This window comes from Panthera tigris, chromosome C1 (assembly GCF_018350195.1).
Source record: "Panthera tigris isolate Pti1 chromosome C1, P.tigris_Pti1_mat1.1, whole genome shotgun sequence".
Lineage (NCBI taxonomy): Eukaryota > Metazoa > Chordata > Mammalia > Carnivora > Felidae > Panthera > Panthera tigris.
Window position 1 is genome coordinate 116,029,030 of NC_056667.1, and position 26,778 is coordinate 116,055,807.

The following is a 26,778-nucleotide window of genomic DNA, read 5'->3' on the forward strand; positions in this document are numbered from 1 at the left end:
ACTGTCGGGAGCCTTTTGGTAGGGTGGATCTAACTTGGAATCGTTTTTGAACGTAGGGTTTTATTTCACAAGTTTCTAACCCCGGTGAGCATTACCCAGTCTTGTGAGGTTGTTAGCTTTGCCCCTCTGAAACTTGCTTGTGACAGTAGCTTTATTTTGAAATGCCCACCCCTCTTACCCGTTTGTACATTTGAGACCAGTAACAACCAGACTCCTTGTTTCCATCTTCAAGATACGAAAGTTATTTTTCCACTTTCATTACCTCGTGCATTGTCACCAGTTGTCACCCTTTGAGTTCTTGCATTCTTGTGGTTATTGCTGTGCCCCCCACCGGGTCTTACCGAGTGCTGATGTGATGTGTTTGGGGCCTGGTTTGACAAGGAACACGTGCAGTTGTCCAGTGGTGGCACTCTAACAGGTGTCTCCTTTTCATTCCAACTCGCCTAAAGACACGAAATTGTAATTATACCTCACTCCATAAACTGTTGGAAGTAATTTATACCCATGCCTCAAATTTATGCGTGTGCTTCAATTTAAGAAATACAATATCTTTTGATCCTTTAGCATGCTGGAATATGATACAGAGAACCTGAACTCTGAAGAAATTTACAGTTCTCTGCGTGGAGTTACAGAAGCCATTGAAAAGTTTAGTTTTCGAAGCCAAGAGGATCTGAACGAGCCAATTAAGCGAGATGGCAAAAAGGACTGTGACATTGTAAGTATCCCCAGGCTAACAGAGAACTGTATTTCGGTGAAGTGAGAACTCTGAGGACTGACCACGTGAACACTGAGCTTCATCATCATTTGTGTCTTGTAGCTAGAAGGGTATTATCTTAAGAGGCCCGAGGCAACTTTATAAAATTTTGAGTGACCCCCAGCTCTCTTTGTGAAGATTGTAAACTATCTTGTGCCCCTGTTTGCCTTTGTTTATCCTGGACATATTTTTGTTCCTGTGACGTGATGAAAATAGTAGGCCTGAATCAGAAAGCAGCGTGGTTCTCTGGGAGCTGTAGTTCCTGCAGAGGCAGGCAGATCCGTGGGGAGTGGTGGTGCGGCAGGAGCGGGCAGGGCTCAGTACTGATGAGTCAGGCTGGGCCAGTCCCGGTGCTCAGAGGTGGTGCTGTCCTCGGAGCTGCGTGAAGCAGAGGTCGAGGGGAGTGTGTGGTCAGATAGGAGGACGGGCCTGGGAGAAAGCAGAGAGGTGGCAGGGGGCATGGCATGAGTTCTCTTTGCAGTGGCTGGCGTGCAGAGAGCGGGCCTGTCGTGTTGGTGGCCAGGTTTGGGGAGGAGGCTGCAAGGGTTGGCTCAGGAAGGGTACTCCCTTTCCTGCTGGTGTCTGACTCCACTCGGGGGTCACTGGAGATTTTTAACCAAGGAAGTGGCGTGGTCACACTTAAAATTTTAGGAAACCTGCTGCCCCTCTGAGATGGAGAATGACTGGAGGAAGTGGGGTCGGTAAGGCATGAGCTGAAATAACAAGAGTCCGAAGTCTCTGGCTGGAACTGTTAGGTGCTTGTGCCGTTCAGTGAGATCATATCACGGAAGGAGAAAAAATGTGTGTTAACCCCTTTGGAACTTAATGAGTTCAGTTTTGGATGTGTGTGACTTGGGGGACATAGGGAGTATCCAAGCACACATACTCCTTAGGCCTTTGCAGATACCAGTCTGCAGTTCAGGCTGGCCGCTCGGCCCAGAGATGAAACATTGAGAGACGTTGACTGGTTGCCTGATGGTAACTAGAAAGTGAGTGAAATCAACCAAGTAAAGGGTAAGGACAAAATCCTGGGGAGCATCAACACTAAAGGGAAAGACGGAAGAAGAGGACTTGGGAGAAGGGCTACAGGTTATTATTGCATAGGAGACCAGGAGAGTGGGGTGTCAGAGAATTTAAAGGAAACTTTGGGAAAGGCCTTGTAGCCAAAGAGGTGATGCCGCAAAGACAGCGACCGGTCAGACGAAGGGAAAGGACTCTGCTGGATTTTTTTTTATTTTTTTATTTTTTTTACAATATTTACAAATATTGTATTTTAGCTGAAAGTATATAAAACACACATTTATTCACCATTGTTCTGATCTAGAGCCACATCCTCTTCTTGGAGAATGGACCCACGGTTTGGATTTCCATGTTCTTCTTCTCAAATAAACTTTACGTACAGTCCTGGTCTACGGTTTCCAGATCTAGTTTCTTCCAGGAGCCCCATCTGTTTTGTGAGCACCGTTCAGAGCAGAGCTGAGCATGGAAAGCAGAGTGCAGTGGGTTGAGGACCAGCTTGAGTAACAACCTGGACATTGAGGAGGGATCATCCAGGACCTTTTCCCCGGGGAGACCTGCCCCGTCTGAATGCACATGGGACCAGTTAGGAGAAAAGTGTGGACGATGCCGTGGCAGGGCGTGGGTGGTTGGTGGACACGGGTCCTTGAGGACATGGCAGGGGAGGCACTCTGGGCACTGGTGGCCGTAGCTGGGAAGCAGGGTGGGCTGGGTTGATGTGGGGCCAGGAAGTGGAGGGCATCCCCACTGACCGCTCCCACTTTCTGTGGGCAGCAGAAAGAGGCCGACCTGACTCTGGGAGTTCAGCTGTGGTGAGGAGAGTGGAAAAGGGCTTCCAGAACACCTGTGGGGAGCGAGGGGCTCAAATTAGGGAATCCGAAGCCCTGCTAGGAACAATAGAGGCCCTAAGAGAAGGTGGATGCTTTCGTGTATATTTTTCTATTTCTTTATATATATTTATGCATCTGTATGCTTGGAGAAGGCGGTAGCATGTTTTTGTTTGTTTTTGATGCAAGTGACATCACGGTGTGCATTCTGTTGAATGTAGCATGTGAGCACTTCCCCCCCCCCGTCTGCATCCTCCTGTGGGAATTTTTATGGTCAGGTGAGAATTCGTCACATGGATACCACAATCATGTACTCAGTGCCCTGTTTTGGAACATTTGAGTGATTTCCGCTTTTTCAAAGCATAAAAATTCTCTGGCGAAGTTGAAAGGGGTGAAGCTTGCCGAGTGAAGGTAGCAGGCGAGGCATGGAAGCAGGATTGTCATTGGTGGAATCGGCAGGATGGGGTGCAGGAGCCCCCAGGCCAGACAACAGGGTGGGTGGCAGGATAGGGGAACATGAGAGGACGAAGTGGAAATTGTTGAACAGGTTCGAAATTCACGATCTTAGCTGCTGATTACCGGAGTGTGAGCGAAGAAGCTGGGCTGGGTGTGAAAATGCATTATGTGTGAAAGACTCGGGAGCCAGTGTACCTCTTTGGTTTGATAAGTGACCCAGTGTAATAAGACAGACCTCCATAAGGATGAATGTCAGAGCCACTAGGAAGACAGTTCCCCAAAGCAGAGATGAAAACGTTCAACTTGCAGGAGAAAGTCCATCCTTATGGGTGATTACAGAAATGCAGCAAACATACATTTGAGGCTCCACTTTATTTCTAAATTGTTCCGCTTTGTTTCGGGTAGAAATTAGAATATTTAATGCTTCAGGATATGAGGGAACTAGTGTAATATTGGTGGCATGGGAACTTGATACAGTTTCTTTGGAGCTAAGTAAAATTATATTCTGCATAGGTGATTTTAAGTTTCATATCCTTTATCAAGTAATGTAACTTTTGGCAATCTGTGCTAAATAACAAATGCAGCAAAAGGTAAGAAAGGTATTATGTTACAGTGTAGTTTATTTCAGAGTTGTCTATAATAGCAAAAAATAGAAGCATTAAAAAAAAACAGTAGAAGGGGAATGGTTGAGTAAATCTTACTAGAACACAAGTAGAAATAGTGGTGTGATTAAACAATATGTTATTTTTTTTTAATTTTTTTTTAACGTTTACTTTATTTTTGAGACAGAGAGAGAGCATGAACGGGGGAGGGTCAGAGAGAGAGGGAGACACAGAATCCGAAACAGGCTCCAGGCTCTGAGCGGTCAGCACAGAGCCTGACGCGGGGCTCAAACTCACGGACCGCAAGATCATGACCTGATCCGAAGTCGGTGCTTAACCGACTGAGCCACCCAGGCGCCCCATTAAACAATATGTTATTAAATACTTTATTTACACGGGACATTCTTACACTATGAGAAAAGCAAAATATATGACAGAATGTGTGCCGTGATTCCCACTCTGCAAAGTCTGCACGAAGATAAGGACTGGTTTAAATACACAAGTTTAGAAAGTAAGAATTTTTTTTAGGGGCGCCTGGGTGGCTCAGTCAGTTAAGCATCCGACTTTGGCTCAGGTCATGATCTCACAGCTTGTGAGTTCAAGCCCTGCATCGGGCTCTGGGCTGACAGCTCAGAGCCTGGAGCCTGCTTCGGATTCTGTGTCTCCCTCTCTCTCTGCCCCCTCCCCCACTTGTCCTCTCTCTCTCTCTTTCTCTCTCTCTCTCTCTCTCTGTCTCTCTCTTTCCCTCTCTCTCCCTTTCTCAAAAATAAACATTTAAAAAAAATTTTTTTTAAAGAAACATTTAAGTAAAAAGTGATCACCACCTACAAAACAGACTTCAGATGTAAATTAACAGACTTTACATGTAAATTAGCGAGTGGAGAGGGGAAAACATAAGTGTGTTCAGTTCCTGCTCAGGTAGTTTATGAATTGGATGGTTTACAGATTGAAACCTAGTAACTATCCTTTGGTCAGTGGCCAGATTTCAAGGGAGAAATCTGGCTGTCCCAATACTTCTGAAAATGTAAAGGAAGAGTTTGTTAAAAGTCCTAAAAAGGAACTGACTGTGTGCCGTGCCTCAGGGGTCCCGCGATGGTGGAGTTGCGTCGCCTGCCACGGAGGGCCGGGGAGGCAGTGATGTGGTGGAAGGAGGCAGAACGGCCCTGGACAACAAGACGTCCCTCCTCAACACCCAGCCCCCCCGCGCCTTCCCTGGGCCGCGGGCGCGAGACTACAATCCCTACCCCTACTCGGACACCATCAACGCCTATGACAAGACAGCCCTGAAGGAGGCCGTGTTCGATGATGACATGGAGCAGCTTCGAGATGGTTTGTTCCTCTTTGCTTGACCCCCATCCGACTCCCCACCCCCCCACCCCCACCCCACCCCCGCCATCCAGAAGAGCTTTCTGTGGCTCTCCCTGGGCACAGCAGCTCTGGGTGTAGAGGGCAAACACACATGCAGACAGTCCTTCGTTTAGCCACTTACTGAGCCCCCACCATGTGCTTAGGCATGGAAGGCACATCTGTGCACAGAAGCGTGCACAGTCCCTGCCCTCTGGAAGCCAGCAGCCTGGCTTTCGTAGAGCCAGTCACGAAACCAGGAACTACCGGTGACCCAAACTTAGGGCTGCACACTGTGCAGTGAAGGGAGGTCAGCTGTGCCCCTCAGGGAAGGCTTCCGCGAGGCACAAGGGCCTGAGTGGAGGTCAGAAGCGCGAGGGGAGTAGCAGTTAGCGGGTGGGAGGCAGAGGCACAAGCCATCCCAGCACAGGCTCAGCGTCTGTGTGTCCTCTCCCAGCCCTGAGCTATGGAAGGAGGGCCCGGTAGCACCACTGAGAGCCCCCCGCTTTTCTCTCACACCAGCGTTTTAACCAGGGCTTCCTGGAGCTGCTTTGGTTGACTTCTGTCTCGTAGTTCAGAGAGAGGGGATCTGGCATATACTGAGCTCCTGCATTACCGTGTGCTTTCCGCTCAGCTGCTTTCTGTACATATCTAATGAGATAGAAGGGATTATTCCCATTTCACAGGTTAAAAAACTAACATTCAGAAGGGTTAAGTTACTTGCCCCAAATATAACATACTTGGCACGAACAGAACTAGTCTGACGACGTGCTTTGTTTTCTGACACTTGTGTTAAGACCAGTGTCCATTACTGAGTAACCGGTGAGTAAGCGTGCATTGGAATGATGCTGTTTTTGTCTGGAACTTAATTAGTTCTTTTTTCACCTGATTGTCACGTTCACATAATAGTTTTTTTTTTTTTAAATATACGTATATATCCGTTTTGTTTCCAAGCCTTTGTTTTCTTTTTCAGTTTTAAATGAAGAATTAAATCAGAACCCTAAATTAGAGCCGCCCTGAACAGGTAGCATTCACTGTGTGTCATGAAGTGTATAGCTTCCTGGGGACAAGGAGGCAAATCAGACACAGTCCTTGGCCTCAGAGCAACTCATGGCCTGTCCTAGAAAAAAGACCTAACACAATGGCACTGGAAAGAGGGGGCGCCTCGCTAGAGCAGATGCTGGTTTCAGTGGGGACACAAAAGAAGGGGAACTGGGGGGCGCCTGCCTGGCTTAGTTGGCAGAGCACATGACTCTTATTCTCAGGGCTATGAGTTCAAGCCCCACAATAGCAATGGGATCCTAAGACAGAAATGAAGTCCTGCAGTCGTTTGAAGGCACGTGCCCAGGTGGTTACTTGCCGTGGGTAGCAACCCTGTAAATTCCCAGGGATTCCCAGTGTCTGTTCACTGGGCCCAAGGCTAATGGCTTGGTGGTTATTATGAATTGCACTTTTTAGGAGTAGTGGGCTGTTTCCTTTTATTGTTCAGACAGTTGACACATCATTTAACTTACCCATTTGTTGGTCTTGTTTAAGATAGAACAGAGATTGGGGTGTTGGTTGTTCCCTATTTACCAACTGCGTAAAAGGCTTCCTAAACTTACTAAATTTATGTAAGGCTTACCAACTGACTAAAAGGCCTAAAGAGAAAAGTGGAAAGGCAGGGGGGAAATGATTGAGTTCTTTAACATTTCTTTTTTTTTTTTTAATTTTTTTTTTTTTAACGTTTATTTATTTTTGAGACAGAGAGAGACAGAGCATGCACAGGGGAGGAGCAGAGAGAGAGGGAGACACAGAATCTGAAACAGGCTCCAGGCTCCGAGCTGTCAGCACAGAGCCCGACGCGGGGCTCGAACTCACGGACCGTGAGATCATGACCTGAGCCGAAGTCGGCTGCCCAACCAACTGAGCCACCCAGGCGCCCCGTGTTCTTTAACATTTCAAACTTCCTGTGTGTTTGTTCCCTCGCACCTTAGAAGCTAAAAAAAAAAAAAAAAAAAAAAAAAGATAGTATGAAAATACAAATTTAAGTAGTTCCTAATGATTTGTCTTTGCCTTTTCATCCTTTCTATTGAAAGAAAGTGTTCAGAGTTGAGGTCTCTTAAGTTCATGGGAAGAGAAAGGATAGGTCTTTCATGGTTGAAGCCCTTTTGCTAAGTGGTTTTGGCACGTTGTACAGTCTGTGCATAGACAGTCCATGCACAGGCTAAACACCTTGATTAGTATTTGTTTGCTGTGCTAGTTACTAAGCTCTGGACATTCGGGGAGGGAAGGAATGTCAGACGGGTCAGTGAGGAGGGCCTGGAGGAAAATGTGCACGTGTCAGTGGGTGTGACGGCGGGAGGGGACTGTCCAGGGGTGGCCTGACTTGGAGCTGCTGCAGTGGAGATAGATTTGGGGGGGGGAGGAGGACAGTCATGGAGAGACTTTTAGATGGCTTCTCCTGTTTGTCTGAACTCGAAGGGGGAAAACGATGGTGGGGGAGGGTAAGGATGTTGGTATTGGTACTTGACACGTGTTCCCACATCTCTGTTTTCCTGTTTGGTGAGACGGCCTGCTAAGGGTGTCACGAGCGGGCAGCAGAGAAGGGTGAAGGGCACGGAGCAGGAATGATGGAGGGGGGCTGCCTCTGGGAGCGGAGAGCGGGCGGAGGGCGCGTCCACAGCCCGGTGTCCTTGTGAGGTGACTTTGTGTCTCGGTGTCTCTCCAGTGCCCATTGACCATTCTGACTTGGTGGCTGACCTTCTGAAAGAGCTGTCCAACCACAACGAGCGGGTGGAGGAACGGAAAGGCGCCCTGCTGGAGCTGCTCAAAATCACCCGGGAAGACAGCCTGGGCGTCTGGGAGGAGCACTTCAAGACCATTCTGCTCCTGCTGCTGGAGACGCTCGGAGACAAAGACGTGAGGCGCCTTCCTCGTCCTTGCGTTCCCCCCTTCCTGTGTGACGGGCTGTTAAGTCCTGTCGTTCTGGACTTTGGCTTCAGCTTTATTTCTGTACTGTGCCTGCTGTTTACATCAAAACGTTTTCCAAATATTTTCTGAGCACCAGCTAGTGAGGTCATGTTTCTGTCAGAGACGGGCCCCGTTCCTAGCTTATTTATATGTGTGTTTTCTTCTGTAATGGGGTTTGTAGGAGTTGACGGAAACTTGTTCCTGCTTCAGGTTACTTTGTTTCACACAGAATTTCTTAAACCTTTGTTAGCATGGAATGGTTTTTTACAATGAGGTTTTTTTCTGTGTGAGTTTTAGGTTTCATGCGTAACTGAGAAATAGAGAAGTTCATTTTTTAAGAGACCCTACTAGATGCTGCCTTCCCTGAAGTTCTGTGTAGATGCAGCCGGCATCTGTGAGCAGCAACAGTGATTTTAACTGGTTAAGCAAGCAGTTCTGGAGCATGGGTTGTTTTCTGTTATCTTCTGTATTATTTTTTAAATCAAAAGCCCTCTTTGCCCTGTGACCTTTGAGTGTGACCAACGAGGAATTTGTGCCGTGCCCGGTCCGTAATCCACACCTGGCACCACGTAGATGACTCTTAAAGGGGGGAGTAACCTAGTCAGAGCCCTGCCTTCTCCCATCTGTGTGCTGGTCCCTTATGCGGAGACAGCAGCAGATGTTGGGAATTGTCTGAGTGAAACTCTAGAAGTAAAAATCCACCTGTGCACTGGGCTTTGTGGAGGCCACGGAAATAACGAAGCAGGTGTGATGAAGAACTCAAGGGCAGGACCAGGTGGATTTTGAGGAAGCTCAACACAGCCCACGGTGAAGGTCCCTCTCAGGGTCACGTTGATGGTGACTCTGATGGAAGACGGATGCACAGGGGGCCGGCGAATGCGGTGGCTCTGATTGCTTTCTGATGCTTCGGGTTAATGGTTTGGCGGAGGGTGGGGACAGACAGAAGTACAGTGATGGAGGAGGGTGGGGACAGACAGAAGTACAGTGATGGAGGAGGGTGGGGACAGACAGAAGTACAGTGATGAAGGAGCTACAGTCACTTCCCTTACAGCCTGCTTGGTCAGGCTGTGTTGGGAGATAGGGTGATCTCACGTAGAGAGCAGGTAGATGGTCCATTAGTGAGCCAATAGCACAGACGAGTGACCAACAATCAGGATGTAGTTTTTGGCTCAGTTTGGTGTAAACCCCTTTTCTTTTACTGAGATTAGGAGCCCGTGTGGAACGGTTTTCCTCCAAACGGCACAGCTTGGGCCTCAGACACCTCGAGGCGTGTACACACGACCCTCCCCCGTGATCTCATCACACAGAAGGTCGGGAGTAAAGACAGGTCTGTGGCTGTCTTACAGGCCGTGTTGATGAAGTGGTTAGATGCTTGTTACCTGTTCTTTACCAAAGGGTAATTTGCATACCGACATCTCAAAAAACGTGGAAATCCTCCAGGAGATTGATAATGAACTTAGATGTATTGTCCTCATTCGGTCTCATTTGGTCCTCTCTTGGCTCATTCCAGAAACCTTCCTCAGGTCTTAGGTGCTGGGTCCTGGGAATGTCAGCGTAGGCATAGCACCCGCCTCATGGGACTGGCTGCCTCAGCCTTTGCCACGTTTGCAATGTGACCTGCGTTGGGTGCCAGCAAGACACCAGGGGAGCCCAGGGCTGGGTGCCTGGCCGTGCTGGGCGCTTCTGGCTAGTATGTTCAGTGAAGCGCTGTGTTGTTTGCTGACGTCTTCCTTTCCTCTTGTACTCCAGCATTCCATCCGAGCACTAGCATTGAGAGTTCTACGGGAAATTCTGAGAAACCAGCCCGCAAGATTTAAGAACTATGCCGAGCTGACCATTATGAAGACTCTGGAAGCCCACAAAGACTCCCATAAGGAGGTAAGCTGGCCTCTGGCCCAGGAGTGCCGAGCAGACGGGCCTGGGGGTGCAGTGAGGGTGTGGGGAGAGAGGGGTGTGGATCAGTGTGCAGCCTGACTAGGAGTCGCTCCCTTTGCGGGGCACCTGGGGGGGTGCTCAGTCAGTTAAGTGTCCGCTTCTCGCTCAGGTCGTGATCTCACAGTTCGTGAGTTCGAGCCCCACGTCGGGCTCTCTGCTGTCAGCATGGAGCCTGCTTGGGATTCTTTCTGTGTGCCTCCCCTGCTCTCTCTCTTTTGCTCTCTCTCTCTCTCAAAAATAAATAAGTAAGCTTAAAAAAAAAACGTGAAACAAAAAAAGAGTCGCTCCCTTAGAGCTCAGCCCTGGCCGTGGTTCAGGGTGACAGTCCCAGTGCTGGTGTGGCAGCTGAGCCCAGGTGCCATTCAGGGCCTGGTGCCACTTGGTATGTTCCTGGCTCCCACATGTACAGCAGGCCTGACCTGTCCTCAGGGATTTCCTGGTCGGTGATTCCCAATTGCTGTGGTCAGAAGGAGGGGGCTGCCGTTTTCCTGGTGGCATTCGGCACCTGCCAGACTGTTGTTGGGAGATCGAGGTTGGCTCGAGAGACAGATGTGCAAGTGCTGGAACCCACGCTTCCTTGCTCCACGACCTCGGACAGGTTCTTTCAGCTTCCGAGTCTCAGTGTGCTTGTGGATAAGGTGGAGGAGGACGTTGTCACAGTTTCTTGTGAGACTTGAATGACATGGCCAGTGACGACAGGTGCTACATATACTTGTCGGTCTTCCTCCCTCCCCTCCCCTCTCAGTGTGCCCCTCTCTGCAAGTTCAGGATGAATGGAGGCAGCCATGTCCTGCCTTTCCTCGCTCCTGAACGTGTAAAATGCTAACAACTGTCCTGGCACCTCAGACGCCTACTGGAGAGTTGGAAAAATGTGTTTCTGTGCCCCGCACACTTACGACAGGCTCTGATTGGATCCGCAGTAAGTCCAGCTGGTTGCTCGTTGCCTTGTCCAGCGCCTGGGGCTCACCAGTCCTTCGAGTGCCTAGAGACCTACAGAGAACAGTGAAATACAGATGGTTTCAGTAACGCCTTTCCAATCAAAGGCACTGTGGGAAATTGGACTGTGTACTTAGAACATTAGAAAACCTCGATGGATTGGACCCCAAGTGAGAATAACCTGCTTAGTTGAGTCTCATGGCTCACACGTGATTCTCATGGGCACACTCGTGGATTAAGGGAATGGCAAGAATACGTCAACAAAAAGAATCTGGACCCCAAATTGTGCTGTTTCTCTGTTTAGCAGCTTAATGTGGCTGCCCAGCGGTGACAGGTTTGATCTCCTGAAACCCGCACCACAATTGCAGGCTCAACAAGGGTAGGGGTCTTGCGCTCTGTCTAGGCATCTCCACCTGATGGGCCTGGCACAACACAGGTTCATAAAGTGATAGATACGTTTTTGTTTGGTTTTTTTTACATTTATTCATTTTTAAGAGACAGAGCACAAGTGGAGGAGGGACAGAGAAGGGAGACACAGAATCCGAAGCAGGCTCCAGGCTCCGAGCTGTCAGCACAGAGCCCGATGCGGGGCTCAAACCCATAAACTGCAAGATCATGACCCGAGCTGAAGTCGGACGCCCAACCGACTGAGCCACCCAGGTGCCCTAAGTGATAGATACGTTTTTAACCTGTTGACGCTTCAGAAATCTGGCTTCGTCGTGTGCTAGTACAAATCACTCATGTTTGAACAGAACGCTTTCCTGTTAACAATAACTCATGTAAAATGTGAGGACCCATGAGCTAACGTAGCCAACGCCATTATTCCTGAGTGAGAGAAGAGGGTCCAGAACATGCTGTCATTTGTCAGGTGACGCATGGCAGGTATTGGCAGAACCAGTATGTGAAGCAGGTTTTGTGTCTCTTAGGGCAAGTGGCCTGGCCTGTGCTGACCTTTTTCTCTTCTTTTTTTAAACCCTAATAGCCTCTTCTTAAATACCTGACCAAAAACCGAAGTAAAACTGTTCTCTTGGAAGCACCTGATGTTGTTTCCTCTGGAGAGGACCTACTTAGAATGTGGCATCGAGGTGACACTAAGCCCTCCGTAGTGTGTGGTGGTTACTGACTATCCCCTTGGAAGATGTCTGTGTTTAAAGCTGGCATCCTGATCTTAAACTGTGAAACTTTGCCAGTGGACCCTAAGAGGTACAGCTGAGCAGAATTAAATAGTCCGTTTCTTACTGAGCTGTCTTCTTGAGGGATCTTGTTTCTTTGGGGTGTTTTTCCTCCTGCAAAATGAGAAATTCAGTAGAGAAAGTTCTTTGGCGTGAACTCTTTTAAATTGCCTGAGGGACAGAAGCAGAAAATACCTGTTGCTTAAAGTAAGCTTAGCAGCCCTTAGTTGTCCTGTGGCATCCCTGTGACCCAGGGACTCCTTACTGCCGTCACTGATCACCTGACCAAGCAGGTGGGGAAAACATCCTGTTCCCAGTAAAGGAGTGCCTTTATTGGCAGGCCTGCCCTGCTTTGCATACTTCGATACTCACCTTGAGTGCCCTTGTATTTTCCTTGTGAAACTTCACTCTGTCACTTGGCCAGAAGCTCCCAGCCTTGGGCACTTGTGTATATTTAGGATTATGTATGGTTTCTTTGTCTGTCTTTTCTTTTGAAATTCTTCTAGTCTTTCTCTTATTTGACCCAAACTATCTCCATCCATCATTCCCTTTTTTGTTTGTTCGTTTTTTAGGGCAGAATAGTTAGACGCACATCAAGTTTGTGCTGTGGCCATCTTGTTGGCATAGAATATTGCACATGGTAGTTCTCTAGTGTTATGTTTTTTTTGTCACTACATTCAGACATGGTTCTGACATTTATTGGGAAGGATCTAAAATGTTTCTAAACCCAGTGACTGTGTCAGTCATGCAGAAGCAGAGTCTACTCTCCTAGCTAATTGGTACTTCCAAAGCGTGTTCATTCCATTGAGCTTTCCTGGAACTTCCCTCTCTTAGGAAACTCGTTGGTTTTGTATTCACAGACAGAACCCAGGCTTCGGCAGGACACAACAGGCTGACACAAGGCTGCTCTGGGACCTTAGCCCCAGATGTCCCTCCTTGCCTGCTGGGGCAGTGGCCACACTGTGGTGCACACGGGGCAGTGGCTCTGGGATTGTAGCAGTGAAGGACAACTTACTGAAATGCCATTTCTAGAAGTTGAAATTTGTCATAAAAGCTCTCGGGGGAGATGAATATCTCATCCTTTAAGCCACAGTCTGTGTTCTCAGGGTCTTTTAAAAGGAACAGTGCATGCAAAACATGTTTGTTACACATTGGAAACATACCAGGCACTAGATCTCGCTCAGGCGTCCCTCATCTTAAGCCAACACAGATTTAGTAAGCACCATAGAGGATTTGGATACCAACTTAGAGTTTCTATTGAAGAAGTTGGTGTTTGTCAGCTAAGACATGGTTTCATATTCCTTATTTGAATAAGTACATCTCCTTCATTACCTGACTCCTCCTTTTTTTTTTTTTTAGTGTTCTATTATAGTTTTTTTTAATATGAAATTTATTGTCAAATTGGTTTCCATACAACACCCAGTGCTCATCCCAAAAGGTGCCCTCCTCAATGCCCATCACCCACCCTCCCCTCCGTCCCACCCCCCATCTACCCTCAGTTTGTTCTCAGTCTGACTCCTTTTTATCTGTTTAGTAAATAAACATTGCTACAGAGTTTCAGCGTCTCCTTAATGAAGTCACCACGGTTTACAGTAGTGTTAGCTTGTAGCAAGCATCTTAAAAAGGGCTGAGGACTTGTTAGTGACCTTCAGAAATCTGAAGCCCATTTTCTGTTTTAAAAGAAAACTCCATTCATTTAAGTCTTCTCATCTTAGAATTGGCAATCCGTTTGTTAGGACTGGCGCAGAATCTCTCCTTCATCGATGAGGAGGGGATTTAATAAGAGAATCCATGGTACGAATAAGATTCTAGGGTCAGCATGGGGTGTGACTCCTGAGGCAGAAAACCTGATTTTCAGTCCACTGTGTGTGCTGTCCAGCTGTGTTGTTGGGTCTCATCACCTCTGGGTGAGCCTGTTATAAAGCTTGACTGTCATGAGACTCAAATACAGGACAGTGTGGAAAAAGATAAGAGAGAGAAAGAGTGTGCGTGTGAGCACGTAAGCTGGGAAGGGGCAGAAGGAGAGAGAGAGAAAGAGAGAGAGAGCGAGGGAGCGTGTAAGCTGGGCAGGGACAGAGGGGGAGAGAGAGAGAATCCCAAGCAAGCTCTAAGCTCAGCTGGGAGCCTGATGGGGGGGCTTGATTGCAAGACCCAAGATGCTGAACCAGCTAAGCCACCCAGGTGCCCCTGTCATTGAAACTTTTTGATCATTGGGTGTAGCTTTTTCTGAACTTGGCCACACTGGTGAGTATTCAGTTGTATTTGTCTATGAAAAGAAGGAAATGTCAGCATCCTTTTGTGTCCCATACTGGCTCACCAGATGTTTCTTCGTCTGGGTGTTTGAGGCATCACAGTCCAGCCTCAGGCAGTTTGGGGAAGTTGGATTCTTATGAAACAACCATTGTTTGTCTTTGGGGGCTTTATTTTAAATCATAGAAAAGTTAATTTTACATTCTAGGACCGTAACGAATTACAAGTAGAGCTACACCAAATTATTTTAAACAATAAAAGAGGAGGTTTCGGGCGCTTGTTTTCTGACTTGGGCTTCGCCCTGCTGGCGTGGTGTGTTCTCTACAGTCATTTTGACAAGCGTCCTGGCCAGAGAAGAGCAGTGGTGTGTCGGGGAGGACGTTTGATTTTAGCAAGCTGATAATTCTCGTTCACATACCAATTAAAATCATTGTCTGACCACGACTTAGCCAGCCCCGCTGTGCTCTGGAATGGTCCTTAGAAGCCTCCTGGGGCAGTGACCACCCGCATATCAGTGGTTCTGGAGGACAGTGTGTTATGTGAACCTGGAGAAATTACTTCACCCCTCCCGGACCTTGGTTTCTCTTATCTCTTACCCCAGGGAATGGACTGAGTGATTATCTGTGTCTTATCCAGCCTCAAGGTACTGGAAGTTGCTATTAAGTAACAAACCTACCTTCACAGGTCCGAAGTATCCAGTTTTCCCTGAGCCCACCCAGTCTTGGGAGGTGGCTAGGAACTGATTTCCTTTGCAAGTTTTTGCTCTTTTTAATGGAAAGGCAAAACCAGAAACCTATATAATCCTCTAAAGGTTAAAAGTTGCCAAGCCAACATTGTCTGAGAGCACAAACTCTGGTAAATGTTTTGGTTTTGGAGGCAGGAGGTTGGAAGTGAGAGGCAGGGCTCCAGTCTTCAAGAAGCTCATGGTTTAGTTGAGGTTAAAGCACATGTGCGTTCAGAGTGAGAGGCACTAGGACTTTGGAGTGGGCTGGAAGAGTCCAGCAAGGCTGCCTGAGGAAGCGAGAACCTGAGGTTGGCTGCGAGGAATAGTTAGGGGGAGAATTGTAACAGTGAGCTGGGGCGGCCTGGCCTGGAGGAGGGAGCATGGGCTTAGAACACCCTGGGCTGACTGCACGAAACCAAGATTGCTTTCATGCTGTATATGTCACGTGGAGATGCCGCGTCCCCACCCCACTGGCTCGCTGTAGAGTGCCAAGCATAGTGCCCGGTTCTGAACGGCAGTGCTGCTGCTGTGCCACTGTTTGGGGCAAGTGACGGGTTCCTCCTCTCAGGTGAACCGGCCCTCCTGGGAGGCAGATAGGACACCGGCCGCCTTTTAGCTCCTATGGCTTCAGAAAAGGCATCCTACTAAGAAACAGCTACAAAGAGACAGGCAAGAGGGCCAGTATTCAACGTCACAACCTTTGAGTTTGGAGTGTGAACGTGTGGATCCTCGTCCTACTTTTGTCATTCGCTGGCTGTACGACTGCGGACAAGTCACAGGAGCTCTCTCTCTGGGTCTCTAAAACGCTCGTATGCTGCGTGACCCCGGGGGAGCAGACAGCGTGATGCCCTGCAGGGCTCACACTGGAAAACTGAAGATACTGTCTCCTCTGCCCTCTTCCAGCGAAGAAAGCAGACCAATTCTGAATAGAATTGTTGACAAGCTTTATAGATTTTACACAAAGCACATATAGTGTACTTTTTAAAATGTATCTAAGAGGGCTATTGAAATTCGATTGAGGAAACTGTAAAACACCAATGGAAAACAGTTTTCGTCTTGGCTGCTGTGCTGGCTGAATGTATCCATGTCCACACTGGAGTAGCTGTTACATTGTCACCTCCAAGCCGGAGGGCACCCTGAGTTTTCAGACATGCAGAAAAGGAGGCTTCTGTGTGCCGCTCAGCTTCCCATCTGAGGAGGTTCAGGTTGTATCTTTTTTTCTTTTTTTTTTTTTTAAGTTTACTTATTTTTTTTTTTTTCTTTTTAAAAGCCTCTAGCACCTTCTTTACTGACTGCAGGGTTTGATGTTATGTCCAACAGTACAGCTTCTAGTTTTTTGTGGTTTTTTTTTAAATGTTTATTTATTTTTGAGACAGAGACAGAGCATGAACAGGGGAGGGTCAGAGAGAGAGGGAGACACAGAATCGGAAACAGGCTCCAGGCTCTGAGCTGTCAGCAGAGAGCCCGACGCGGGGCTCGAACTCACGGACCATGAGATCATGACCTGAGCCGAAGTTGGACGCTTAACCGACTGAGCCACCCAGGCGCCCCTAAGGTTACTTATTTTGAGAGCAAACGAGTGGGGTAGGGTAGGTCCAGAGAGAGGGGAGAGAGAGGCTCCCAAGCAGGCCCCACACTGTCAGCTCAGAGCCCGATACGGGGCTCGAACTCACAAACCATAAGATCATGACCTGAGCTGAAATCAGGGGTCAAATGCTTAACTGACTGAGTGACCCAGGGGCCCCTAGGTTGTCTCTTTTGCCCTTCCTGACAGGCCAGCCAGCCCAGTATCTGCAGTGTCCTCCAGGATGGGACACAGCCACCTCCCAGGCCTGTCTCCCACCTACCTGCCGTAATGCAGTTGAGAGAGATAGTGTTGCCCTGAATCTGCTTTTGCAGGCAAAGATGTGATGGCTGTCTTGTTAGACATCATGTCTATACTCTGCCTCTGGAAATTCCGCGTGCATCTTTTTAGGGGAACGCACTCCTTAAGTAGGGGCAGAGATAAGGTTTTATAACAAGATCATGTGAAAATGCTTGATTCACATTCTCCCTCTCATTTTTCTGATGAGAGAAACTAAGGCCTTGAAAGTAGAAGAAATGTCCTCCCAGACCACCTCACTAATTGATGACAGAACTGGCTCCAAAACTTGGGTCCGTGGACGTTGAACCTGGAGCTGTTTTTTCTTTCCTCCCTTTCTCCCTCTGGTATGGCACTGAGCCTAGCTAAGTGAGGGCTCACATGCAGCTTAAATCCTGGAATTTAAAGGAGGGCCAGTCTTTTGCAAAGGATGGGATCTCCCCAGGATACCCGTGGATACCACAACTCCGTGTGGATCCGGATCCCATTTGTATAAGGTCTTTCCAGTTTTTCCCCAGAAGGTGGCGCCAACCTTTTCCTTAGCTTCCACATGATTGAGGCACTAAAACTAGGTTTGCCAGATTGGGAAGAGTTCTTTGATTCCAGTCATTGTTTAGGAACATTTGCCGCCCCCCCTACCCCCCCAACCTTTTTTTTTTTTTTTTTTTGCATTAAAAAAAAATCTTTTCTTATTCAACTAATTTTTCTCGTGTGTCTGTGACAGAGCCAAATCAAACTTTGGACTTAAAACACACAATCCAAATTTTGACAAGTTCTGTGCTCTAAAAGAAACCTTATCTTTAAGCAAACACTCATCAATATTCTGAGTAATGATCTCATTTTTTAAAAAGTTCGATGAGGAAATTGTACTTTTCCTAGCTAGCTTCACTGGCTTTGAAAGGGAAAAATCCCCATGTTTCTAATCAGAGTAGCAAAATCAGCAGACTTGGGACAATTTTGGTCACTTCAAGGTAGATTATAACCTGCTTGATGCTGCTGTCTCATAAATATGCCCCACCCCACCCTCCTTTTTAAAATCCTTGCTGCTTCTGGCCACCTTGTCTACCAAACAGTATTGTTCTCCTTTCTTTCTGGTGCCCGTGTTTACTTTTGCTCTCTGCTTGCTTACATTTATAATCTTTGCTTCTTAGGTTACATAGAACGCAGGGGCAAAACCTAAAGTTCACCCTGATTCAGGCAGCTCGCCAAAAGCTGGGGTCTTGGCACAGAGAGGGAAGTCCAGAACACCTACTTGCCTTGGCAGAAGCGGGTGTCTGTCTTGGGAAACTTGCTGTAACCTCCGTAAGCAAGAGGGCCTCAAACTTGCCACCTCGAAGTATACCTTCTGGCTTTTCGTTTTCAGACGTTTTTCAGAAAACCTTTGTGTGTTAGATACATTGGATTAAATGCTTCATGCAGGTGACATCAAGAATTCCTGGGGTTAGAAGAGGAAGTTCTCCTTGGGTGTGGGTTTTGGCTCGGCAGATCTGGAAGTCCTTTGACCCACAGCTCACTGCAGGGCAACTCACTTTCACCCGAATGACAGGAGAGTACAAACAGGTTGGAAGCAAGGAAGGAAACCTTACGATGGCACTCTCACCACGAGCCCGCCAGTATGTTTCCTTGTCTCACTGGTGCTTTCCGCATCCTAGGGTCGTGGGGAAGTTGTTTGTTCCTGTCAGGACTGTTAAGTGGCACTGCTGGCACTTGGGTCCCAGTCTGTTTCCAGGCCTGTCTTCCCACCCACTGAGCTGCCTCCCGTTTCCCAGCTGGGTCTTAAACATGTACATCAGTGTCTTCTACCTTGGATGCACCCACAAGGTTATCCAGTATTTTCTGATCCTTCTGATTTTACCCCATGTCTTTAAAAACTAAGACACACTGGGGCGCCTGGGTGGCTCAGTCGGTTGAGCATCCGACTTCGGCTCAGGTCATCATCTCACGGATCGTGAGTTCGAGCCCCGTGTCGGGCTCTGTGCTGACAGCTCAGAGCCTGGAGCCTGTTTCCGATTCTGTGTCTCCCTCTCTCTCTGCTCCTTCCCTGCTCACGCTCTGTCTCTCTCTCTCTCAAAAATAAAATAAAGCTTAAAAACAATTAAAAAAAAACAAAAACAAAACTAAGACACAGACTTTCCTCAGTACAGCTCAGATTTCTGAGCCGTATGTTAGGGTACTTGCAAACAGTAATTTCGCACAGCAGAAAGGCATTGGCTTCGGAGCACACCTTCACTGCGGGACCCGCTTAGGGAAGAGTTGACCCCCCTCTTCCACTGTCCACTGGCTGCCCAGCTGTACATAACTCAGCCACGTGCCCGGTGCTCAGCTTTCCCGAGTGCACCGTGGACTTGCGACAACTGGAGGGATGTGCATGAACTGAGGAGGAATAAAAGCACTTCATCTTAGAGTAATTCATTGCACGATGGAAGTCTTTTAAGCAGTACGCCACCCCTCTTCAAACAGCGGGTTGCTAGGGAAAAAAAAAAAAACCAACCTGAACTTAAAGTCTCTTTTCCAAAGGACAGAAGTGTCGCCTTTCCGCCCTGTCACGGGGAATGGGACCCTCCGGGCCTCCTATAGCTGATTTTGCCCAAGGGCCAGGTGGCTCGCCTGCAGATATCTTGCTTCCCCCTCAGTTTCTGGGCCAGCTCCTCAGGTGGAACACGTCCGTGCAGTTCAGTGAGGCATGCCCCAGAGGTGACTTTGCCAGTCACGAACATTTTACAATATATGTACACGGGAGAATGTGCTTGACAAACATTTCTTGAGTAGCTCATATATACTGGACGCTGTGCCAGGCGTGGGGGGTATAGAAAGGTAGCTGAGGTGGGAGCTTGCCTTCGAGGAATTTTCTGTCTAGTGGGAGAGACCATTTGAGCAAGGTGTTGAGTGCAGTGGTGGAGGTGTGCACACAGGGCTCTCCAGAGTCGTACCGCAGCAAGCGGGTCCTGAAGGAGACCTGGCCCGTCCAGGCGAGGAGCACCAGTGAGCGACGCTGAGGAGGAACGGAGGGGCTAGCCAGGGGCTCCGCAAAAGGGCCGGCGGGGCATGTGCAGGGCCTGCCCTCAGCTCAGTGTGACCAGGGCACGGGGAGAGGGAGGGCAAAACCACAGCTGGACACAGGCAGGAGCCAGGCCATGCTGGCCTTCCACACCGTATCAACAAATGTGAGCCTGGTTCCAGGATAGCTGTTTAGAGGGATTCTTGGTGAGGGCAGACCCACTTGATGTGGGCACTAGACTGGGTCGGAGGGGTCCCCTGGAGGGAGCTCTGCTCTCTGGCAGACTCAGAACTCCCTGGTTCTCCACTGTGTCTCCCTGTGACCCCTTACCAGCAATCCTTTATTTGTATGTTCTCTCTCTTACTCCAAAACCCACCAAAGTTGGTATTTTTTAAATCCCTATCTTAAAAAATTTTTTTAATGTTTTTATTTATTTTTGAGGGAGAGAGAGACAGGGAATGAGTGGGGGAACAGCAGAGAGAGAGGGAGACACAGAATCCGAAACAGGTTCCAGGCTCCGAGCTGGCAGCACAGGGCCCAACGTGGGGCTCAAACCGACGAGTCATGAAATCATGACCCAGGCCGAAGTCGGATGCCCAACCTACTGAGCCACCCAGGCGCCCCTTAATTCCCTAGTTTAAAAATCGAGGTTCAGACCGATTGAGTGTCTTGCCAGAGGATTGAACTCCAATTTGTCTGTGCCCATGCAACTTGGAGCTGCCTTTCTTGGGGTGAAAGGTTAAAGGTTATGCATGCACACCAGGGCCAAACAGTACTCTGCTTTTAGGGGACCTGTGTGGAAAAAGCTGCACTTTGCAGCAGATTGAGTTGGCAAGAAAAAAAATCACAGTGAGTTTTAAGTAGCCTCATTCTTGTGTGTATGTGAAGTGGAGGGCGATGCCATCAGTGGGACTAAGGTCATGCTTGCTGCCTGGCTGACCCCAACCACCCACTTTCTGTGGAGGAGGCAGAGACAGGGAGGGCTGGCTTCGCATGGCCAAGGGCCCTTGAGCTGGAGGAACCCCCGAAGAACACCTGGGAAGCCTTGTGCAGACATTCATTCTGCGTCCCGCCCCTCATCAGCTTCCTTTCATCTAACCCCGGCCAACTGCAGACACTCCTCAGCTCCCCGCCATCCGCCCCCACCTGCTTCTGGGCTTGGTTCCCCACTTCCTGGGGCTTTGCACCCTCTGCACAGACCAGCCCATCCTGCCCAGCACCGTGAGGACGGGGTCCGGGCCCACCCATCGTCCTCACTCCTGTGGCCTGCCCTGAGCTCAGTCCCTGACACACAGGAGTGAATGAGTGTGTGCATGTTGTACACAACAAGGCAGGGCCAGTCGTGGTATGAAAGAAAAATTGCTCTTACGGGCTTACCAAGAATAGGATTCTTTGAAAGTAAAATGACCTCTCTGCAGTGCTTTGCACCCAAGCCTGACTTTGCACGTATATAATAAGCGCAGACAAATCTTGGATGTTCTTGACCCCTGTCTTCTCTCGTGTACGTAGTATTTACTCTTGAACCATGCTGATCGTGGTCCCCATTTTGACTCTCGGAAGGATTAATCCATAATCCCGATGTATGCCCCCACAGGTGTATGCATTGTGTCCAAGAGCGCGCTGGTCAGGTGATGGGGATGTGAGCTTACTTAATGAGACCCCTAGACTGCGGTCAGTGCCTTAAGGAGATAGCAGGTCCTTCCAGGGAAACTTCAAGAGGCCTCTAACAAGAAATAGAGAACTTTGAGAGTTCAGGAAGGCAGGGCTTTAAGTAGGAACATTCTCCTCAGGCAGACAGAATGAAGTTCAGTCCATCTGTAAATGTTGAACACCTGGTAAATGCCCAGCCTTGCTGTGTATTTTGGGGTACAAAACAAGTGTGCCAGCCCGTCTGCTAGGCCTTGCAGCCTGTTTGGGAAGGAGACACATGTGGAAATGTTGGCAAGAATGTAAAGCAACTGACATGAGGTGCCAGCAATAGAGAAAAGCTCTACAAGTTGAGAAGAAGAGGTCATCCCGCTGTTCAAGGAGGGGACGTGGTCAGCCACGCTTGTGTGAGAGACAGCGAGTTTCCTAAATAGCAGAAGAGAGCTTATGGAATCAGTAGGCAGTAAGCAGAAATAGCAGCGATTATTATAATCATAGTAACGTTCTCAGCCAACACCCAGGGAGTGCAACTCCATGCCGGGGCTCAAATTCTGTCCCGGACGACGAAGGGCCGCCTGCTTCTGGGGTGCAGCACCCTGTCCTCCCTGCTCTCCGTGAACCAAGGGCTGAACTATGAACTTTCCCTGATCTCAAAAGCACACTTAAATTTTTATGAATCCGTTTTCCTTACCAGGAACATTACTATGGCAGTTTTCCATGGCAACTTTTCAATATAAAAAATACGAAGAGGAGAATAAAATTACCCATAATCTAACCCCCTGAGATAATGAGGGAACGTTTTGTGCGTTTCCTTCCAGGTTTTCCACCGCGTTAAATCCCAGTGTTGGGACGTGAGCAGCCCAGGGAGAACCTCCAACTGTCAGTGCAGCATGACCAGCCTTAAAAATACCGGGCTTTTGTTTTACGTCTATTTGTATTTATTTTGAGAGAGACAGAGTGAGCAGGGGAGGGGCAGAGAGAGGGGGAGACAGAATCCCAAGCAGGCTCTGCACTGTCAGCACAGAGACCAGTGTGGGGCTCGACCTCACGCACTGTGAGATCATGACCTGAGCTGAAGTCAAGTGTCGGCTGCTTAACAGACTGAGCCACCCAGGTGCCCCAAATATAATGATTTTTAAGTGAGATGAGTTCAGCTCCCTTGTGTTGGAAGGAGTCCACTTTACCGTTCAGAGAGCAGAGCAGACACACGGACCTATGAGGCACACTCCGGGAAGTCAGTCCTGTTCACAGGGTGGCATAGCCCCAGCTAAACTGAGCTGCGTCTTTTCCCAAAGCCATGACTGCAGAGCCCCAAGATCTGGCCCTGTCCCTCCTAGAGTGAGGGCACAGTGGTCAGGGCTCTACAGTGGCCTCCTGCAGTCCATGTGTCCACCATATGGCTCAGGGTGCCCCTCTGTGTGTCCTGTCCTCCCTGGCTTGTATGCATGGATGTTTTAGCCCACCCTTGCACACATCTAAAAGATGCTTTCCAGGTAGTCTGTCTGCTGTTCTTGTTGGTCAGTCTGCTTCAATCACAAGAGCACTGGGGATATTGAGGCTTAAGCTGGTAACCTTGGTCTTGTTGCTGAGTTAAAGACAGCTGCCTTGTTTCAGTAGCAGAACACAAAACAGAGAAGAATCTGGGTGGAATGAACAGTCCAGGGCTGGCAGTCGGAAAAAAAGGATTAGATTTTCATTATATTTTATGAGAAAATGCATACACGGGGACGCCTGAGTGGCTCAGTCGGTTAAACCTCCGACTTCAGCTCAGGTCATGATCTCACATTTTGTGAGTTCGAGCCCCGCGTCGGGCTCTGTGCTGACAGCTCGGAGCCTGGAGCCTGCTTGGGGTTCTGTGTCTCCCTCTCTCTGTCCCTCCCCCACTCCTATTCTGCCTCTCTTTCTCTCTCTCAAAAATATATAAAATTTTTTTTTTTAATTCTAACTAAAAAAAAAAATACGTACATGTTTACAGCCTGGTGTTTTTTGCTTATCATTTATATACATACCCCTGTGTCATGAATAGGAGTAACTATCGTTTACTGAACATGTAGTACATTTTGACACCACTTAACAAATGATTTCTGTGAGGTATCCCCATTTTACAGAAGAGGAGATGGGGGTTAGCACTTGTGAATGCCACGGCTGGCGTTTGCTTCCAGCCCTCAAAGGCCGCAGCCTGCACTCTTTGATCCTTGCCGGGTTTTGCATTTAGCTTCTATCTTTATTACAGAGGCTCTTTTTGTGGCGCTTCTGGTGACCTGTAGCACAAGGACTCAGTGTATCCTAGTGCGCTGGGATCTCTTCACAGGTCAGAGGCCGCTCCTTTGGCTGTGAGGTGGCCATTTTGTGCACTTCCTTCAGAGTACAGGGTGTGGTGATACGGGCACGGAGGCTTTCCTTGGAAAAGCCTCTCCAACTGCTTTACAATTAGGTGCCTTCATGGAATCATAAGTCTTGAAGCCACTGATTTTTCTTCCCGGCTTCTCTCCAGTTACTTTAATTGCAGCTGTCCCCCGAGCTGCTGGAAAGCATTTATGTTTACTTCTTTTTTAGGTCCTAATCTTCTAGGACAGAGACTCTCAGATTTTCCCGTACGGGAGACCCTCTGAAGCGCTTACTAAGACAGCTTGCTGGGCTCTAGTCCCCAGTCTCTGATTCGGCGGGTCCACGGTGGGGCCAGGGAAGTTGCATTTCTAGCACGTTCTCAGGAATGTCGCTGCTGCTGCAGGGGAGGTAACACTTGGAGAACCGCTTCTCCGGGGTTTCTGGTGGAAGCCGCATTCCTACCTTCCCATGCCCCCCATCCACTGGAGAATCACCCTCAAGACCACCTTGCTCTTAACTGTCTTGTACAGAATTAGCCTGAGGCGTTAGGTGACGTGTGTCCTCTGGCTCCCGAAGTTAGGCAGCAGATCGCTTGGTCTCCGGGAGCTCACTTGTTTGGGGGAACTGGTGTTTCAGGTGGTGAGAGCAGCCGAGGAGGCGGCGTCCACGCTGGCCAGCTCCATCCACCCAGAGCAGTGTATCAAAGTCCTCTGCCCCATCATCCAGACGGCCGACTACCCCATCAACCTCGCCGCCATCAAGATGCAGACCAAAGTCGTCGAGAGGATCGCCAAGGAGTCCTTGCTGCAGCTCCTCGCCGACATCATCCCGGGCTTGCTACAGGTGGGCCCCCTGGGCAGCTGGCCGGTGCCTGTCGTGCGGGGCTGTGAGGCCGGGAGCCGATGCTGCCCAACCTGGGTGCCTGGGGCTTTGCCCTTCTCACTCACTTGAGGGGCGGGTGGGAAAGGGCAGGTGCCAACCTGTTTCAGAACCCGCACAGCTGTGTGGCTCGGACACCTCAGGCCCTCTCTCTCTTGTTTTCTAACGCACCCTCCCCTGAATGTGGCCGAAGAGCTTCCCGGCAGCCTAGAGCTGTGGCTCCCAAAGTGAACTTTCTGTTTACTGTAAATATATTTTGGTCCTTTCATGGTTGTCGTTGTTCATGCCTTCAACAAACCCTTATTGCACATCTGTGGGCCCCAGCCCTGGGCAGGGTGGGCCATGGGAGTGCAAAGTCAGATAATGGTTCTTGCTCTGCTATCCAGCACATATTCATGGAGAGCCTTCTAAGTGCAAGGCACTGAGTTAGACTCAGGAAGATGTTTTGCTGCGCCACGGCATAACCCCAGGGGTGTTTCAACCTGCGTGGGGCACAGTACAGCTGTGCCGGCAGCCGGAGATGGGGCACCACCTGCCGAGTTACTGTAGGTGCGAGTGGGGGTTTCCTGGATCAGAGGCCAAGAGGTGATTTCACAGAAGAGCTGGTTTAGAGTTGGGCCCTGGAGGGAGAGAGCGACTTCAGTGGGGAAGGTGGAGAGAAATCAGCTTCACATTTAAGAAATGCTGCTGCTCACCGAGCGCTCGGCTTGGGAATTTAAGTACAGACTGTTGAGACTGGATTATTCCAGGCAGAGGAAAGAGCAAGCCTGAAGCATCCTCAGGGCTGTTTGGAGAGCAGCAGGCTGTCTCATTTGCGTGGGGCAGGGGCCAGGCCGACAGGTAGACAGAGGCCCGGATGTAGAGCGCACAGGTGTCAGGCTCCGGGCCCGGATGTCCCCCACCCGCTTTGGGTGGTACAGAGGTTCTGCCCACAAGAGCGAGGGAGGCAGTCCTCGTTTCTTGAAAGTTCTCATTTCACACAAGGTTTGCTTTGCCATTGGAAGGATATGAAAGAACCGAGCTGTTTTCCCCCTTAATTTCCTTTCCCATCTCCCTCCCTCCCTCCCTCCCTGCCTCCCTCCCTCTCTCACTCTCTCTCTCACGCTCTCTCCCACGTGTCTTGCGTGGTGCTGCTGTGGCAGCTCGCGTTGAGCAGCACATAGTGCAGGGGAGGCCGCTGCTACTTGCCAGCCTCCCTTCTCCACCTGCAGGAACCAGTTCACTCTCGACACTGTTGAGTTTTGACCTCCCTGGAGCAAAAGCTCCCTGGGTCCAGTGGCCGGTCTCGGGTGTGTGGTGGTTGTTAGCGCCAAGTCCAGGGTTGAACTGTGAGGGTATTTGCGGAAACCTTGACGAGACATTGACCGTGAAGCAGATCTTTGATCTCATTTCCTTTTCGTGTCCCCTCTGCCTCTGTAGGGTTATGACAACACCGAAAGCAGTGTGCGTAAGGCCAGCGTGTTTTGCTTAGTGGCGATTTATTCCGTAATCGGAGAAGAGCTGAAACCTCACCTCGCACAGCTTACGGGGAGCAAGGTACGTATAGTGTTACACGGGCCGACGGCATGCCTGGGCTCTGCCAGCCGCCGAAAATCTGCTTGTCTGCAGCTCTGGCCTCCACACGGGCTGGGTCCCTCGTGGGCATCGACGCTGAGGACCGCGGGCTCTCCCCCTGGGCCTTGCTGACGTGCAGGCGCTGTTGTGCGCGCTCTGTGTGTGTCAATCCCTTCATTCGTGACGATGTCCCTGTGGGATGAGGACACTCATCCACATTCAGCTGCGCAGGGACACACAGAGCTCTCACGCCAGAAGCCAGGCCACGCTGCCTCTCCTGTTCCTTTCAGGGTGTTTTAGAATGGGAGGCAGAAAATGGGACAAGAGGCCTGTTGGCTCATTGCAGCTGAGAGTGGCCAGAGTGCTTACTGGTTTAAAAATAACCTTCAGTCTGATGAGCCTGCCGGGGGACAGCAGGTGGAGCTCTGGCAGGAGAGGCAAGGGCGGGAGCGGCTGCTTGACCGCTGGGGCCTTGCAGGCCTCTGGCCGGCTGTGTGACAAGGCAACCCCAGGGGCTGCCGGTGGGGAGTAGTGCGGCAACA

General features: G+C 49.4%; 1 protein-coding gene across 14 annotated transcripts in view; it reads left to right on the forward strand.

Moving 5' to 3' along the window:
• CLASP1 (cytoplasmic linker associated protein 1) overlaps positions 1–26,778 on the forward strand; it is a 272,320-nt gene that overhangs the window by 236,247 nt on the left and 9,295 nt on the right. For all 14 annotated transcript variants that reach the window (XM_042994223.1, XM_042994217.1, XM_042994218.1 and 11 more), the window contains 6 exons: positions 565–715; positions 4,739–4,985; positions 7,711–7,901; positions 9,702–9,830; positions 24,440–24,646; positions 26,102–26,218. In XM_042994223.1, coding sequence (XP_042850157.1) covers positions 565–715; positions 4,739–4,985; positions 7,711–7,901; positions 9,702–9,830; positions 24,440–24,646; positions 26,102–26,218 — 1,042 coding nt within the window. The remainder of the gene's footprint in view (positions 1–564; positions 716–4,738; positions 4,986–7,710; positions 7,902–9,701; positions 9,831–24,439; positions 24,647–26,101; positions 26,219–26,778) is intronic.